General features: G+C 44.2%; 2 protein-coding genes across 5 annotated transcripts in view; both read left to right on the top strand.

Moving 5' to 3' along the window:
• Positions 1-1,186, top strand: part of LOC126419062 (uncharacterized) — a 1,102,766-nt gene extending 1,101,580 nt beyond the window's left edge. For 2 of the 4 annotated variants that reach the window (XR_007575931.1, XR_007575930.1), the window contains one exon: positions 1,050-1,186. Coding sequence is in view for 1 of the 4 variants with exons in the window: in XM_050086141.1 (XP_049942098.1) it covers positions 1,050-1,095 (46 nt within the window). In the remaining 3 variants the exon portion in view is untranslated. The remainder of the gene's footprint in view (positions 1-1,049) is intronic. The other 2 variants (XR_007575932.1, XM_050086141.1) reach the window with 1 other exon arrangement.
• Positions 1,187-1,364: 178 nt separating this feature from the next.
• The window catches only part of LOC126419743 (bifunctional heparan sulfate N-deacetylase/N-sulfotransferase), a 105,086-nt gene continuing 87,866 nt past the window's right edge, over positions 1,365-18,584 (top strand). The window contains exons 1-4 of the mRNA XM_050086920.1: positions 1,365-1,522; positions 12,438-12,638; positions 12,933-13,185; positions 13,305-13,511. Coding sequence (XP_049942877.1) covers positions 1,365-1,522; positions 12,438-12,638; positions 12,933-13,185; positions 13,305-13,511 — 819 coding nt within the window. The remainder of the gene's footprint in view (positions 1,523-12,437; positions 12,639-12,932; positions 13,186-13,304; positions 13,512-18,584) is intronic.

The following is an 18,584-nucleotide window of genomic DNA, read 5'->3' as shown; positions in this document are numbered from 1 at the left end:
TTTCTTCGGTTATTTCACACAGTTCTCTTAAGCGCGTTCGACATTACCTCAGTGACACCATTCCAAGAAGTTGGATTGGAAGAGGAGGAGCAGGAGATGAACTTCATCGCCAGTGACCTCCCAGGCCTCCAGACCTCCCCTTGTCACTTTCATTTGTGGGGTTACGCGTTTTTATCCCCCCTATGCCTGACACTCTTGAAACGTCTGGTCAATGGTGGCCGAGCAACTGGCTCGTCACAATACGCCGGTCACTACTGTTGATGAACTGTGGTATCGTGTTGAAGCTGCATGGGCAGCTGTACCTGTACACGCCATCCAAGCTCTGTTCGACTCAATGCCCAGGCGTATCAAGGCCGTTATTACGGCCAGAGGTGGTTGTTCTGGGTACTGATTTCTCAGGATCTATGCACCCAAACTGCGTGAAAATGTAATCACATGTCAGTTCTAGTATAATATATTTGTCCAATGAATACCCGTTTATCATCTGCATTTCTTCTTGCTGTAGCAATTTTAATGACGAGTAGTGTAGGACTATGGGACTTAACATCTGAGGTCATCAGTCCCCTAGACTTCTACTTAAACCTAACCAACCTAAGGACATCACACACATCCATGCTTGAGGCAGGATTCGAACCTGCGACCGTAGCAGCTGCTTGGTTCCGGACTGAAGCGCCTAGAACCGCTCGGCCACAGCGGCTGTCGGCCGCAATCTAGGGGTCAGTTCGTGCGCAAAATCCTGCTCCGGCAATACTTCCACAATTATGGACGGCTGTAGGGGCAGCATGGCTCAATATTTCTGCAGGTGACTGCCATGTCGACTTGCTGCACTATATCGGGCAAAAGGATGTCAGACACTATATTTGGAGGTATCTCACGACTTTTAGCATCTCAGTGTACTGCACAAATCCTTTGAATCACGTACTATTTTATCTGGGTAAGGCAGCTAGATTTCATCAAGTTCGTCCAGTCAAATCCTGTACGTAAGCCTTACTTCAATTTCCTATCAGAATGAACTGCAAACGGTAACATTTTGACACGTCTGTCGACAGTCGCAGCCAGCGTGAGGCTACCGGACTGGGTGCGGGGCGATGCTGATTGAACCGGAGGGGCGCCCAGCAGTGAGAGACGAGAGCGCGGTCCCCGGCAGCGGCGACAGGCCGACGGCGCCAGCGACGCCTCCGCCGACGGCGACCACGGCAGGGAGCACGGGCCGCGTCGAGCGGGCGGTCGCGCCGGGCCGGCATGGCGGCTAGCCCGCGCCGCCCCCGCTGCCGCCTCCGCAGCCGCAGCCGCCGCCGCCACCGCCGCCCCGAGCGAGCCTGGGCCTGGGTGTGGGGCAGGAGGCGCCGGCCGCCACCCCCGCCATGGCCGGCTCCAGCGAGCCGCTGCTGCCCGCGCGCCGCTCGCGGCCCCGCGCCGCCAAGCTCACCACCGTCAAGCGGCTGCTGCTCTGCCTGCTGGCCGCCAGCGCCATCTCCGTGCTGGGCTACTCCCAGTACTTCACCCTGTCCCCGCTCACCAGGTGAGTCCGACGTAGGAGGAGCCGGTAACCGTTCCCATCACTTCGGTCGACATCTCCTCCTCCTCTGCCCCCACCCTCTCTTTCTGTCTGTCTCCTCCTCCCACTCTTTCTATTCATCTCCTCCTCTCCCTTTTCACTGCTCAGCTGTGGCCATCCACATGCAAACACTCTGGAATGCACAGCGATGCTACCCGCATGACACTTTGGTCGTGCAGGGCTGCCTAGATGTCGGGCATTACTGACCCGTTCTGTCCTCACAGCACTTCCTTTCAGACAACTTGTATGTGTACAAAATGTTGTAACCAAAACCGACCGCGGGAATGCCTCGGGCTGCGGATCGGAGCCGCCAGGCGGGGAAGCCTCCGGCGGTGGAGCACGCACTACCGGGTAAACACAAGGACGAGTCGGACGACAGACCGACGACAACCGACAACAACCGACAACGACCGACTGTGACCGACACAACCGGGAAGAGATAAACAACGGAGGCTTGTAGAAACCACTACACCAAACACCAACAGTAAATCCACTCAGAACCAGAGCCAGGCAAATGTCGACAACGAGCAACGACCAGAACACCATACCGCCGAGATAGAGACGCAATCCAGAGCGAGTGCCAGACTGACTGGACTAGGGCAGAGTGGGTCCCTACATGCGAAACTGGAGGGAGTGGCTATTGGCCGCGGTCTGCACGTGGTGTAGCGGTGGCGCCCTCGCTGCGAGAGAGCCACTGCGCGGAAGAGCCGCCGCCCTATATGGGCTGGCCACGTCCATTTGTTCTGGCACGTGTTCGATTTCCGCGGCGGGAGGTACTAGACAAAATGTGAGTGAAACCGATTGACTAGCTGAGGAGGAGATACGAAACATACACATGTACGTGCATTAACATAAACACACACACACACACACACACACACACACACATACATATACACTAGCCTTTGCCCCACAGGTTCTCCTGTCTACATATATGTCATGTGTAATGCACATATCTCTAGGTCCATCTCCTCCTCTCCCTCTGCCCATCATCTCCTTGCCTCCCTTTCTGCCCATCTCCTACTCCCAGTATTCAGCTGATATTCTCTTTCCCTCCTCTTTCTCTCCATCTCGTCTTCCCCTTTTTCCGTCCATCTCCTCCACCCCCCACCCCCCTCCCCTCTGGTCTTGCACATCGTGCCCCAAATACGGGCACCTCATTTGGCATTGCTCCCCTGGTGCAGAGGTGGTGTTGCTGCTGCTCCATCTTTGTGCTAGCGAAGTACTTCGTTGGACAGAGAGGGCACTTGTACCCAAATACCTGTGACACCAATCAATGCTCCCACGGTATTCTGTCTGCGAAATATTTAAAGTTTTCGCAGTTTTCGAGGCCTGCAACATGATTATTTGTCAAGAAGTAGGTACCCCCATCTTTTCTTCTAACTGGTGCAAAGGAAAAACCCTAGCTCAAAATTCAGAATAATTCCCAGCTTTTGTCCCTCTATAGGATTTCCTTGATGAAATGGCCATTTGCAACTTATTGTGCAAAATGATACGTTGTCACACGCTAGACTTGTTGAAACCTCACTTTTTTGCTATCTTCTCTATCAAATGTACTCTTTGATTAGCAAATAACTGTGATATTGTAATTCGCGTCAAACTGGGGTGAATTCCCAAGTTTGCTGAAGATTTTCTTTTGATGTTACCGCTTGTCGAAGATTAAATTTTACTCTTTAGGTAAGGGAAAACTGTGCTTGTCATGCCATGTAAAATAACGCAAATGCGAGCGTGATGAGAGGTAGTGTCTACGTAAATGAAACATTGGCAACTGAAGATGGCCACATTGTTACCTCAGACACAAAGATTAGTGTGCAGCTATAGAAGCCAATATTGGAGCAGATCAGTTTCGGTTCCGGAGACATTTAGGAACACTGAAGGCAGTACATTTCTAGATTTGGAGAAAGGTTTGGATGTTGATTTTTGGAGTACTTTCCCTGTAATCCTGAAGATAGCATGTATAAAAACAGAGAGTGAAAAGTTACCTACTGCTTTTACGGAAATAAAACTACAGTTGTACGAGTCAAAGGAAACAATAATTCAGAAGGGATTCAGACAGGGTTGTGATCTATTCCCGATGCTATACAATCTCTGCATTGAGCAAGCCGTGAAGGAAACAACTGTGAAATTTGCAAGGGAATTAAATTAATGCGACAGGAAATAAAATTGATAGTTGAAATCGTCTACATGCAGGGTGGCAATTATTGAAATGTATGAAATAAAATCGTCATAACTTCTGAACGGTTTGCGTTAGAACGTTCAGACTGGACGGTTGCCCGCGGGGTACGATGGGAATTAGTATGCACATGCATGGTTCGATTTAGCGATGAAGCTCACTTTCATTTTTCGGGGTGCACTCAACCTCGTGATGCCAATTGAGGAGCTACTCGACCGAATAGTAGCGGCTCCGGTCAAAGGAAACCATCATAACGACTGGGTGAGCGATGTGCTGACCACACGCCCCTCCTATCCGCATCCTCAGCTGAGGATGACTTGGCAGTTGGATGGGCTGATGGGCCACTTATGGCCTGAAGACGGAGTGCCACTTTCGTTTGGATGGATTCGTCAATAAGCAAAATTGGCGCATTTGGGGGACTGAGAATCCGCATTTTGCGATCGAGAAGTCTCTTCACCCTCAACAGGTGAGTGTGTGGTGCGCAGTGTCCAGCCACGGAACTACCTGTGCGATATCTCTTGACGGCACGGTGACTACCGAACGGTACGTGAAGGTTTTGGAAGATGGTTTAATCACCATTATCCAAAGTTACCCTGATTTCATCAAGACGGACCTCAACCCCATCGAAGCAGGTGAATGTTTGATGTCCGGAACAGCATTCTGACTCTGGGAGACCCAGAGGCCACTGACGTGGGTCTCGATTGGCCGCCATATTTTCCAGATCTGAACACACACGACTCCTTTTTGTTTGGCTGTATTAAAGACAAGTCGTACAGCAGTAACCCAAAAACCATTGCTCAACCTGAAACAGCCATCAGTAGGCCGTCGACAGCACCGATGTTCCGACACTTCAGCAGGTCATGCAGAATTTCGCTATTCGTTAGAGCCACATCATCGCCAATGATGGCAGGCATATCGAACATGTCATAACCTAAATCCGCAGAACTGTAGTGACGTTTATGTATTGAATAAAGTGTATGCACGCCGTAATTTAATAATTGTCACCCTGTACATACTCCACAAGCCACCGACCGATGGCCGCTACTAGTCATTTCCTTTTCTGTCCTATACGCAAATAGAGCGACGGGAAAAGGAGTCTAAAATGCGTACCTTAAGAGCTATGAGAACGTGTTCATCGTCGCTTTTGTGAAACGCGTCTCCTCTACTGAAAAACTGCTCATATCTAAGGTATGCATTTTAGAACCCATGTTTAACAGACATTTTTTTTGTCCTGCTTTGGTGTAAAGAAATTGTCCCTAAAGCTTGTCGGCACTTTTTGGGAAATCCTGTACATATGGGAAGCCCGCGCACACTTCGCCAGCAATTTTCGCGGAGTTTTAGCGCAGCCATCCTGGTGGAAGCCCGGGAACATTTAGCCAGCAGCGCACGCCAGGGATGTCTGCAATCGCGTATGAAAAAGATGTTTGCCAACGGCATCATAATGCTGTCAGATGAAGGGAAGGACTTGAAAGATCGGTTGAATAGAATGGATAATGTTTTGAAAACAGTTTATAATATGAACATGAACAAAAGTGAAAGAAGGGTAATGGAATGCAACCGTATTAAATGAGGCGATGCTGATGGAATTAGATTAGGAAATGAGTCGTTAAAAGTATTAGATGAGTTTTGTTGTTTGGGCAGCAAAACAACTGAAGTAGAGAAGATATCAAATGGAGACTAGCAACGGCATGGGAACAGTTTCTAAGAAAGAAAAGTTTTCCAACATTGAATATAGAGTTTTCTGAACGTACACTGAGGTGAGGAAAGTAATGGGCTAGCGATATACACATATACAGGGTGACACAGAAAAACGGGAACATTTCGACAATTCAATAAAGCTAGAAGTGATGAAGGAAAGAAATTGTATTCATAGAAATTTAAACCTTACAGCTTTGTCATCTACGAAACGTTGATGGCATTTAACTTTTTTTTTAAAAAAAAATTACGTCATTTATATGGCGTCCTTCATTACGAATACATTCGTGAAATATGCTGTTGAGATTCCTCATTGAGTGCTGCAACATCTCAGCTGGGATACTGCGAATTGCATCCCGAATTCTCTGTTTTAACTCATCCAGGGTTCTTGGTCGAGTCGTGTATACGGTAGCCCCACAAGAAAAAAAATCATAGACCGATAAATCTGGCGATCTAGGGGACCAGGGAATGTTACCGAATCGTGAGATCACACCGTTGCCAAACAATTCTCGCACGTATGCCGTTGATTGCCCTGCAGTGTGTGATGTCGCTCCGTCCTGATGAAACCAGGCTTCTTGACGTTTGGAAAGTTGTTCAATGCAGGTGTAAGGAAAGTTCGTAACATCTCCACATAACGATCGGCATTGACAGTTATCGTGTTTCCCTGTTCATTTGCGAAAAAATACGGTCCGATAATTCCATGTGATGAAGTACCACGCCATACTGTCACTTTACGAACTTGTAAAGAGCGCTCATGAACGTCATTAAGATTTGTGTTTGCCCAGTAACGGTAGTTCTGTTTATTCACATAACCTGTGAGATGAAAAGGTGCCTCATGTGACATCCACAACTTGTTTAGAAATTCATCGTCATTGTTTATTTTTCTTATCATTTGTTGACAGAATCCTAATCGTAATCAGTTTGTCCGTAAATTGTTGCACCCTGTAGTTCGTACGGATGAAATTTTACATCAAGATGAAGAGTTCTGCAAACACTCTCCCAGGACATTCCAATCACTGCTGCTCGCTTACGAATTGAACGCCGTTGTCTCCGTAAGACAGACTCGCGTACAACATTAATGTTCGCTGGAGAACGCACACTTCTTGGTAGCCCTGTTGCTTTCTTCTTGAGGGCAGATCCAGTCTGTTCAAAGTTATTAATACAACATTTTATCATCATGACGACCTAAATTATAAAAACATCGAAACTCCCTCCACGCCGCTACCACACTTATCACTGTTTTTATAAAACAATTTCATGGCTAACGCACGCTGTTGTCCGTTCCACTGCTCCAACGTTGCTGAAATGGCGGACCTTTTACTCGCTGTCGTGAACGCGCAGTGCTGCCACCTGCCCATGGCTGCCACTACTCGTTTCAAACATTCCCGTTATTCTGTGTCACACTGTACAGATAGCAGTAGTATCGCGTACACAAAATATAAAAGGGCGTAGCTGTCATTTGTACTCAGGTGACTCATGTGAAAAAGTTTCCGACGTGATTACGTCGCGCGACGGGAATTAAAGATTCTGATCGCAGAATTGTAGTTGGAGCTAGACGCATGGGACACCCCATTTCAGAAATAGTTAGGGGATTCAACATTCCGAGATCCACAGTATCAAGAGTGTGCCGAGAATACGACATTTAGGGCGTTACCTCTCACCACGGACAACGCAATGGCCGACGGTATTCAATTAACGACCGAGAGCAATAGCATTTGCTTAGATTTGTCAGTGCTAGCAGAGAAGCAACAGTGTGTGAAACAGCCGCATAAATCAATGTAGGACATGCGCCGAACGTGTCTGTTATGACAGTACGCCGAAATTTGGCGTTAATGGCCTGTGGCAGTAGATGACCGACGCGAGTGTCTTTACTAACAGCATGACATCGCCTACAGTGCCTCTCCTGGGCCCGTGAATATACCGGTTGGATGCTAGACGACTGGAGAAACGTGGCCTGGTAGATGACTCCAAATTTCAGTTGATACGAGGTGATGGTAGGGTTCAAGTGTGGTGCAGACCCCACGAAGCCATGGATCTAAGTTGTCAAGAAGGCATTGTGCAAGATGTTGGTGGCCCCAGAACGGTGTGGGCTGTGTTTACTTGGAATGGACTGGGATCTCTGGTCCAACTGTACCGATCATTGGCTGGAAATGGTTATGTTCGGCTACTTTAAGACCATTTCAAGTCATTCGTAGGCTTCATGTTCCGCTGGTGAGCCTCTATGTTGGTTCGATTCTCTGTAATTTTATCGTCGTGGCCTTTTCGCGAAATATGCGTAGGAGGAAACATTATATTTGTTGTGACTTCTGAAATTTTCCCGGCATATTTCTTCTTCTAATAATTTCCGGGTATGCAGCCGGATCCCGTCGACATTCTGCCACGATATTTCGGCCCAGAGACGTCCGGTCATCATCAGGTGAGTACACTACTGAAGAGCCCAGGTGCAGTCGACGGGATCCGGCTGCATACCAGGAAATTATTAGAAGAAATTATATTTGTTGACTCTTGCAGGAATATATACTCTCGGAACTTCACCAGTAAACCATACCGTGATGCAGAGCACCCCTCTTGCAGCAGCGTCTGCGATTGGAGGTAACCGATCGTCTCCGTAACGCTAACGCTCCTACCAAATCAACCTGTAATGAAACATGCTGCTCTTCTTTGGAGCCTCTGGATCAAGGGTCCCGGGTTCGATTCCCGGCCGGGTTGGGGATTTTGCCTGCCTGGGTGTTTGTGTTGTCCTCATCATTTCGTCATCATCATCATTCGTGGTAGTGGCTAGATTGGGTTGCATAAAATATTGGCGTGTGAAAAGATTGGGACTTTGTACGGGCGCTGATGACCGCGCAGTTGAGCACCCCACAAACCAGTCATCATCATCATCATCTTTGGACTTTTTCTATTTCCTCTATCGATCCTATGTGGCGGATCTTAGATTGCCAAGCGATATTCAAGTATTGATCAAACGAGTGTTTTGTAAGCTACTTATGTTATTGACAGATTACATTTGCTGAGGATTCATCCAATGGATCTGTTTGGTTTCTACCTTACTCCCGTTTAATTTGATGTCGTCATTCCTCTTTGAATCGCTCTGTAGGCATACTCATAAATATTTTATGGAAGTAACTGCTTCCAACAATTGTTCTGCAATCGTGTAATCACGCAGTAAAGTATCTTACTGTCTATGTATTCGCAACACGTTACGTTTGTTTATGTTATGGCTCAACTGACACTTCCTGCACCAGTCACTGATCCTCTTCTGGTCTTCCTGCATTTCGCTACAACATTATCCGCGAAAAGCCTCTTGGAACTTCCGCCATTGTCTACTATGACATTTATGTTCATTGTGAAAAGTAATGAAACCATAACACTGCCTTGGGGTACTCCAGAAGTTACTTTTACATCTGAAAACTCATCTATGTTGAGAACGACATGCCGTGTTCTGTTTGCTAGATATCCTTCCATTCAGTCACACAGTTAGTCTGTTACTCCATACGCTCGTATTTTCTTCATTAGGCGGCAGTGCGTAGCTGGCGTAACTGTATCGAATGCCTTCCGGAAGCCAAGGAACATGGCATTTACCTCGGCGCTCGTATCAGCTGCTTTCTGGGTCTCGTGGACGAACGGAGCAAGCAAGCAAGCAAGCGGTCGTTGTTTTCAGAACCCATTGTCATTCGTACAGAAGGGATTTTTGATCTCCAGAAATGTCATAATACGTGAGCATAAAACATGTTCAAAAATTCTACGACAGAAGTATAGTGCTGTAGTTTTTGTGTCTGTTCGATGATCCTTCTTGAAAACGGGAATGACCTGTGCTTTTTGCAATCGTCAGGAAGCCTTCACTCCTCGAGAGACCTACGGCGCGCTGCTGCCAGAAGAGGGGCGAGTTCTCTCACATCCTCAACGCAGCCTTTCCGCTGTCCACCCATTTCACTTGTTTTTCTATCCCATGGTCACTTATTTCAATAACTACAGTTCAATCTTCCTCCGTGAAACAGTTTTGGAGAAAGACGTTTAGTATTTCGACCTTTTCTGTGCCATCTTCCATGGTCACAGAATGTCTGGACAGATGGCTTCGATCCGTTTACTGATTTAGCATAAGACCAGAAGTTCTATGGATTGTCTGTCAAGTCGGCAGGCAGAATTTTACCTTCGAATTTGTCGAACACTTCACCAATGGCTACGTTTAGTTTTTTTCTTTTCTGTGACGCTTCGACCACATTTAAATTTGCAATGAAGCTCTCTTTACTTCCGTTGCAGCTTTCTAATATGGTTGTCGAACCACGTCGGGTCTTATCCATGCTTCACACCTTTGCTTGGCACATAGCTGTCTAAACCGGTCGTAGAAAGCTCTTGGACTTTGTCCAATGATGCTCAACATTGTCAGTGCCGCGAAAGAAATTTTCGTGCTGGCCGCTCAGGCTACCTGAAATCACTTCCTTGCCGCTCTTCCTAAGCAGATTGATTTTCCTACCTCTTTCCTTGTATTCCTATTTACAGTCGTATTAAGTGATGCTGTAACGGCCATACGATCACTGATTTCTTTCTCTGTGCTAACTTTGACGAAAAGTTGAGGTCTGCTTGTCACCAGCAGATGTAGTCAAGTCCCGCGCTGTGCACTTGCTGGCGTACCTGAAGCCACGACACACGGAGACAGGGACATTACTGTCTCAGCAGTGCTGTGTCACTTCTTATGCCGTGTGTTTGTTGCTCTTTTCTCTCGGCATTGTTACTAAAACAGTACTGATCGCTTCTCTCAATTTCTGTAACAACGCAATATATCAAGCCAATGAAAATTTTATGAATAAAAATTACTCCTTTTTTAAAAAGGTTTATTTAAAAACTAAAAATTTTAGCATTGCTGCAATGCCTAATTGATATCTCGGTTTTTTACTCAGTTATTAGTAAAAATAAAGAGCACCTGTTACAACAGAGACCAGACAAATACAGCTTATTCGGAGCAAATATACTTGTATCAATTTTTCCTACTCCTAGTGCACCCCTGACCTATTAAGAGGAGATCCATATTTCTCCAGCTGATGGAGGAGGTCGAGAAATTCGCATCGCCCTAGAGTAGTCTGAGCCTCCGGTTTAAGCCTCCCACTTTGCCCAAAACCAGAGGACCATGATCGGGTCGGGGAACAAAATTGCTAGCTCTGCTTCCAGCCTGCAAGTGAGGCTAGCTGTCTCGACCAAATCAGCCAGACGCCTGTAAGAACCGAGTATGGCGTCTGAACCCAGGTGGCGGGTATAATTCATGCTGACACGATCTGCAATTTGTAGCAGGGTGCACCCAGTGTGCTCACTCGCTGTTAGCTGAGCTTCCTCCACATCTCAGATGAGACCCCGACCTGCTTGCTTTTTCCATGAGGGACCCCGTCACCTACCTAACATTAGAGCTCCTGACTACAAGGAACTCCACCATCTGGATTTGCCCAGTCCTCTTAGAAAGTTGGGCCCCGAAGGAACGATTTATGTTCCCTTCTACATACCTAATGGGTGCACATGCCTAAGCAGAGTGCTAGTTAAGGAAAACAGCAATATGTGCTGGAAGAACTGCATAGGCTCGTTGTAACATATTAACCCAAAAGATAATACATGTTAACTGAGGAGGGTCTGGGCCAGGTGGACCGGGGGTGGCATACAACCTTTGTTCAGCGTCGTGCTTGGCAGCAAAGGGGTGCCGAAACGGCCAGGTGTAGAATAGTAACAAATCAGGCTCGTAGTCCTGGCATGCACTGAACTTCATCGCACTACTTGCACTACACTGCATGCAATATCCCAATTGCTGATACTGGGAGGATGAACGAGATGTCCGGCATCAGACTTTGTACACCTGTAGTCAGTAGGAGCACCTCGAGGAGACAAACCTCGGGAAGGCAGCTTGGAAAAAACGCGGTAGCACTCTTCTTAGTAAATGAACTGCGACAGAATGATGATAACGAGTGCAGGATAAGAATTCTGCAGTTTGCACGTACCCTGGCAAAATGCCGAGAGCACAACTGGGCCTAGCCACCAGAAAGTGTGGCTGTCTAACTTCTCTCTCCGGCAGAAGTGTCCAGTGAGGGTGTTGGAGGGCTGGTTTGTGGTCTATCCAGTCTGTAATCTACTGCTACAGATGGATGTGATGAAAGGAGTCGCCACAGCCCCAATACCAAAAGGCGAGGCATCTAACATCGACTCAGTGGGCAGTACCTCAAATCTCTTTTTGAGGTGTAAAGAAACAGCTATACGGCTGGTACCCACTTTTAACTTCTGCCCAGAGACTCGTGACTCTACCCCTGTCAGCCAGTCACCAGCTGGTAAGTGTCGAGCATACGAGATGTACAAATCGGAAGGCATCATGACATCGGGGATCCCGGGTGATGCTGTAGGCTCCGGAGGTGCCAAATTGTTCATCTCAGCTGCTCCATTGCAATCAAAACCCAGGCAGCAGCCTGAAGCCTGTCTACCGACACAGCTTCCAGCTGTTTGAAACAGTGGTCCATCCCCCCAGCAGCTGTACACAATGGGCATAGTTCCTATCCAGCTTTAATCAGTTTTTGTCTATTTCACAAGTAATGTAATCGGACAGCTTTAATCAGTTTTTGTCTATTTCGCAAGTAATGTAACACTATAAGGTTTCTGTGTGCTATCAGAGTTCTACTGCTACATTACTTGTAGTTTATACTACACTCCAAAGTTGACTGACATAAAGATAACGCTCCAAAATTTATGCAAAAAAGTATTTGTCATCATGTGCTAAATTTTAAATTGTATTGTAGTTGCTTGGTTGGTTTAAAAAGGGGGGAAAGAGACCTAACTGCTTGGTCATTGTACTATGTATTGTAGTACATATGTAAGAAAGTAATTATTTCAAAAATACCAGCTTGCTATAAGGATTTTAATTTTTGTATTGCAACACCATGTGTTATAATGCCCAAATGTACATTTCATACTCAAATAGTACTGCTGTTAAGCAAATGAAAACAACCGAATTTGATAAACTCTGTATTAATGGTGTTCTTTCAGTTTCATCGGACATGGGAAGCGACCTGAGCCATCCATTAAATGTGCCATCCTGTCAGGAGCAACAAGGGTCCCTGGTGTTGCACACGACCACAGATCAGATGCCCGTCTCCGCATCGATCCGAAAGTACTAGTTTTCGTAGAGACTACTTATTCCCGCCTCGGCCGAGAGATCTCCGAACTACTTGTTTACAACAGGATTAAGTGAGTGCTTTGGTTGTAATGTACAGAAATATTGAAATGTTTGTATGAAGTATTTTTCAGTTATTCCACAGTTATTACTTCTGTGTGGCAATTAGTTTGAGGCATGAGCCTTAATTCTTATGTGGATGTTTTGTACCAAAGTGGGTCTCATTGGAGTTTAGAGCCTTGCTCTTGAGATACAAACACAAAATGCTATTAATTCTAATGGAACTTTAATTTTACAGAGTAATTGATTTCGTTTGCTTCTCTCTTTGTCAGTAATGGGTTAATAACAAAAAATATGTTATTCCACAGGTACAAAGTGGAAGTCTCAGGGAAGTCATTACCTGTCTTAACAAACCTGGACAAAGGAAAATATGGTGTCATAGTGTTTGAGAACCTCTATAAGTATCTGCAGATGGACAAATGGAATAGAGAGCTGTTGGACAAGTACTGCCGTGAATACTCTGTGGGAATAGTTGGCTTCATTCCTCCGAGTGAAGAGACCCTTGTTGGTGCAGAACTGCATGGTTTCCCACTGTTTGTGCATACCAATCTAAGGCTCCAGGTAAAAAGATGAATCTCTCCTCCCCTCCGCCCCTCTCTCCCTTCCTGTGCCTTATCTTTACTGCACCAGTATTAATATCAGATATAGATATTTAATTAATCTAAGTTGTGATTTTGTAGGATGCCAGCTTAAATGCCGCTTCACCTATTCTCCGACTGACACGTGCTGGAGAGACAGCTTGGGGCCCTCTTCCAGGTGAAGATTGGACTGTCTTTACCCCAAACCACTCTACATATGAGCCGCTCTCATGGGCAACACGCAGGCAAGAAGATATGCAGAATTCAAACTACCATGAACCACACCAGCCTCTCATCACAGTCATACAGGTGAAGTGAAGTCTCAGGTTGGAGGAAAAGCAATTGTGTTTTTTTGTCTGTTAGTACAGTGACTGGAGGGGACAGACTGTTGCCATCAGTTAGAAGAACATTCCCGTCATCATTAGTTTAAAAAACAATTGTAATTTCAACTGCTTACTAATAAATGAGGATGAGTCAATAAGTAAGTCAGAAAACAGGATAGGAGCATCAGTCCCACAAGTACTATGTATAAATTCATTGTACTATTCAGCAGACTTCCTAGTGAATTCAGGTGCTTATCCCACCATCTGGCACAGCCTCAAAAACCTGCAGCAAAGAATTCTTGTCGTATCTGTCACATCCAATGCGTGACCTATCAGGCTACAGGCACAAAATCTTCAAAAGTGCTCTCTCCACCTGGATGCTTTTTAAGGGGTCCAAATGTGAACATCACTGAACCCTACTTTGGGGTTCTAAGATGGATGTTCCAAGTGTTACCAATGAAATGTTTGTAATAAATCTTGCCTGTTGCTCTAGCCATGTGAGGGCAGGAAATTTTATTCAGAAGAACAAGAAGTCAAGTATCCAGGCTACTAGTGACATAGGGCCTGTCATACATCCTGCTAAGTGGTAGAGTAAAATGTGGCATTAACAGTTGCACAATGAGGCTGGAATTTCATTAATAGAATACTTGTGATCCAATGGATTTGTCTTGAGGTTGCTTTTCATTCCCTTGGGAGTGGTGTGTTTCTGTGCTATGGAAGATCACTTTAAAATAGGTTGATAGTACTGAACCTATGATTTTTTCTCCATGTTAGGATATTGTCTCCTTCTTTACTGTAGCTGGGGGAGACCTGCATGGGTATGTCCAAGCTCTACCATTTCCACTCTGAAGTAAACTAGTGGGGTAACCATTGTTCACAAATTTTATTAAAATTCAACTGATTTTCAGTTTTGATGTTTGAAGTTACATTATGACAACCTATGGCATGTCCCATGTCATCATTTGTCACAGGATGCTCATCAGATCATTTATTCCACACATTGTAATGTAGTGTCACTTCACAGAATGCCAAAGACAGTCCTTGTTTGTGATTCTTTTCCATTGTTTGTTTAATTCCTGTAGGCACTTCAACACAGATCTGTGTAATATACAGATATTGCCATACACTTGAAGCTCTTGATGAAACTCATCTCTGGATAATCCTTTGAGAAAGGAAGATCTCACAACATTGTACTCTTTTAAATGTGTACACTCCGGTGGCACATCTGCTGTCTTGCACTGGTTGCAGTTCATTAAATGTTGACCCAAAACTACTCATGTATTGGCTCTCATCCACCCAGTATATGCTATTATCCTCTGGAAATGCAAAATTTTAAACAGTCTGCAGTATTCTGGCATTTGTGACTCACCCTTGTACTACACTACTAAAACAGCAATGTGTTGATTTGTATACTGCCACATTTTACACATTTTTACTAATTGGTTAGCCAGTTATTTCCATGTTCCATGGAACTCATTACCATGTGGGAACTGTGACTGCATAGGCTTTCCTGGCATAATGGCTGAAAATACCCTTCTTGGATATGCAGCTTGATACTGTAATCATCTTGACATGATATTTCAATGAACCACCTGGCTGCCATCTTCAAGTGAGTATGCTGATGTAGTATCCCACCAGATAGTTCCAGTGAGATAGTGCATCAGCATACTGACCTGAAGATTGTGGATGGTTGATCCATTGACGTCTTCTATAAACTAGATTACCCGGCATGAGAGGAATGTCATAAACATGGGAACTGATTTACAAAAATAATTCATCTTCTCAGTGATATGTTGTCCATTTATATGTATGCTTTGTGTTAGTGTTTTTATGTTATACGAAACAGATTTTTACATTGACGAACTAAAACCAGTGCCCACACAAACACAGTATCCATTCAGACATGCTGCATGGAGATGAACGGTCATCAAGGGGGAGAAATGGATTTAATTGTATATTGTCACAAAGATGTTTCAACATTAGATATTTTCTTTTTCTTTTTTCAGATACAGCATAGTCTTAGACATTAGAATGATGTAAGATTAGAACTTAATGTACCATCAACATTGATGTAATTAGAGATGTAGCATACAGATGGGGAATAAAGTCAACTAATTGCTTTTCAAATGAATCATCTCAGGATTCACATTAAGCAGTTTAGGAAAACCATTGGAAGCTCAAATGGGGGTAGCTGGACTGGCATTAGAACCCCACACCTGATTTTGAGTCTTTTGTTTTAACCACTGTGTTATCTCATGTGAGATGAGAATTGCGGAAATCATATGGACATCATTGCTCATGAAATACTGTGTGTGATAGTTTGGGTATTGTATAATTATGTATCAGCCATTTTCAAGGAAAGCATTTGTGTAGAACATATAGTAGCATAAGTATAGAAAAAACAATAATTGCCTGAAGGGCATTTGGAGACTAGAATTTCAACCAGCCTTCTCTTGTTAGTTTCACTGTACACTTAAGCATATGTATGAGGGATCCTGTATACTCTTGCTGTGCCTGGTAGAAGATTCAGATATTTTTCAGAATTGAAATGTGCATGAATCTTAGATAATTCCTCTCTTTCGTGTTCTTTTTCACTGCCCCAGTGGGTTTATTTGTTGGCTGTAGCAGTCCCCATCTTTCTCTTGGTCTGTCAAATGTCAAGATCTCCTTGGCTACAATTTTTTTAGTTCCTTGATAGTTTTTCTGAATTCATTCTTTTGAAATGTTCATTCTGTATTCTTTCATTTTCTTCTAACTTTTCATGAAAACTTTCTACCTGAAGTTTTTTCATGAAGCCTTCATTTCTGATTCCATATAAAATAGTTGCTCATTTGTCAAAAATCTTATCTGAACTAAAAATACTGCCAGGTAAACCATTTTAACTACCCAAATTATGACTTAATTTAGGGCTGTGCTATCCAAAAGAAAATGAACAAGGTTAGTGTGATGTGAGGAACTATCAATAGACACTTAAGAATTGAAACACAAAAACAAAACCCAAATAAACTGCCTTGTTTCCTTTTGAGCAGAAAAATTGCAGAACCGTCATCCCAGCTTTGAGATAGAGTCTGTTTTCTGAAGATAAACTGAAAATAATTTTTCAGCTTACTTCTGTATTACTTTGTCCCCAGTTTCCATTGGAATGCAGTCATCTCCAAGTGCCATTCCTTGCTTGGTAGCACTAGTGGTTTTACACATCTCATATGGCATTACTACCAGAGTCTTTATGTTCATGTCTGTGTTTCTAAACTGTATGGACCTTTAATGCAATCTTGGAATGCTTGTACAGATTTCTGTCCATTGTTAGTTACTGTGCCATTTACGATTTTAACTTTTATCACTTGTGGTCAGTCTGAAAACTTTGAGTTTGATTAATTGGGTAGAATTTCGTAAACTCACTCTGATGAAAGAATTGGCTAAATACTTCTTGTGGAATATTAAAAATTTTCATATGACTTGGCCTGATTCTCAAACTGTTGCTTCTTTCCCTACTCTCAGATAAGTAATTTCTTGCTTCAAGATAACTCTCCTGCCACCATGCTTATGGTAGGGTCAAACTTCTTGCCGTATTGTAGATGTTTCTGTTGAAATTTGTATGAGTTATATTAGGACAGGTGGGGTGGCTACAGACAAATCAGAGCAAATTTTAACATAATTCAGATCTACTATTCAACACAAATAAAGTTTGCAGCAGTCTTTCCATTATGGAGACATTAGTCCATGATGTCGGACTTACAGTGGAACTAGTCCTGCTATGCATGGGAGAATATTTAAACTGAAAATAGAAAAAAAGAAAGAAAGAAAATAAGATATTAGATAAGTTCACTTAATCCATTGCACATGTTAAAATGAAATGACAAGATGGCAGCAGACAAATTGACTACCATGCTTGTGTATGAAACAAAGAAAATGAATTGAATTTCAAATACCCTTGGATGAGGTGGGGGGCTACACAGTGAGAGAGTCAGCTTAGAGACAACATGATGGTGGCCGGCAGCTTGTAGTGTGTGTGGTCTCAATTATGCTGTCTGTCAATGCACTATTCTCGTGACATTTTAGAATTAATAGCGAGGTCAGGCTTAGAGGGCCTTACTCCGAGGTAAAGGAGATAGTGTGTGCTGTTAACTATCATGGTATCAGATTGCTGCACCTGAGTTCACATCAACAAAGAAGTCATGGTAAACAAATGAGAAATGAATGAGATGCAACTGAGTATCTAGTTAGCCAGATCAGGGTGTCCCCGGCTGTTTTAAATATGCATAGTGTGCTTCCACAACTAGAAACAGAATCTGCCTTGCAAGCTATGCAGGGAGACTGCATTGACCTACCACTGTTATGTCTTTATGATTGGGGGGGGGGGGGGGTGAGAACTTGTTGAGCTATAGGGTTGTCCACCTCCGTGTGACACCGATGTGAGGACATGTAGGTAAATGTCTCCCTCTACAGCTGTGTGGACTGCAAACAAAATTTGAATGGAAACAGCTTTTCCTAACAGCCAGTGCCGCATTGGGAATTTTAATAAGAGTGAGTTATGGTAATCACATAATTATTCTGACATCACTGACTGATAGCCCTGTCCTTCTAAAACATATAATTAATTTCACAATTCTGCGCACAATTAATTTACTGGGGGAAATTTGCATATTAAGTTTATGTTCTTGCTTTATATTTTTGTATTCAACACGTGATTGTGGTCATTTGATCCTAGATTTCATTAGCTGTTAAAATATGTGACTTGAATCCAGGTGAATTAATTTAAAACGTGCTCTTTCTTTGTATGGACTGGTTTTATCAGTTGACTTGGCCTCGTCGATGTGAGTAGGAATCACTCTAGAAAAGACTGTTCAAATGGCTCTGAGCACTATGGGACTCAACTTCTGAGGTCATTAGTCCCCTAGAACTTAGAACTAATTAAACCTAACTAACCTAAGGACATCACACACATCCATGCCCGAGGCAGGATTCGAACCTGCGACCGTAGCGGTCTCGCGGTTCCAGAGTGCAGCGCCTAGAACTGCACGGCCACTTTGGCCGGCAAAAGACTGTGGTGTACAAAGTG

This window comes from Schistocerca serialis, chromosome 9 (assembly GCF_023864345.2).
Source record: "Schistocerca serialis cubense isolate TAMUIC-IGC-003099 chromosome 9, iqSchSeri2.2, whole genome shotgun sequence".
Lineage (NCBI taxonomy): Eukaryota > Metazoa > Arthropoda > Insecta > Orthoptera > Acrididae > Schistocerca > Schistocerca serialis.
Note: the sequence above shows the minus strand (reverse complement) of the source record. Positions and strands in the feature narration are given on the sequence as shown.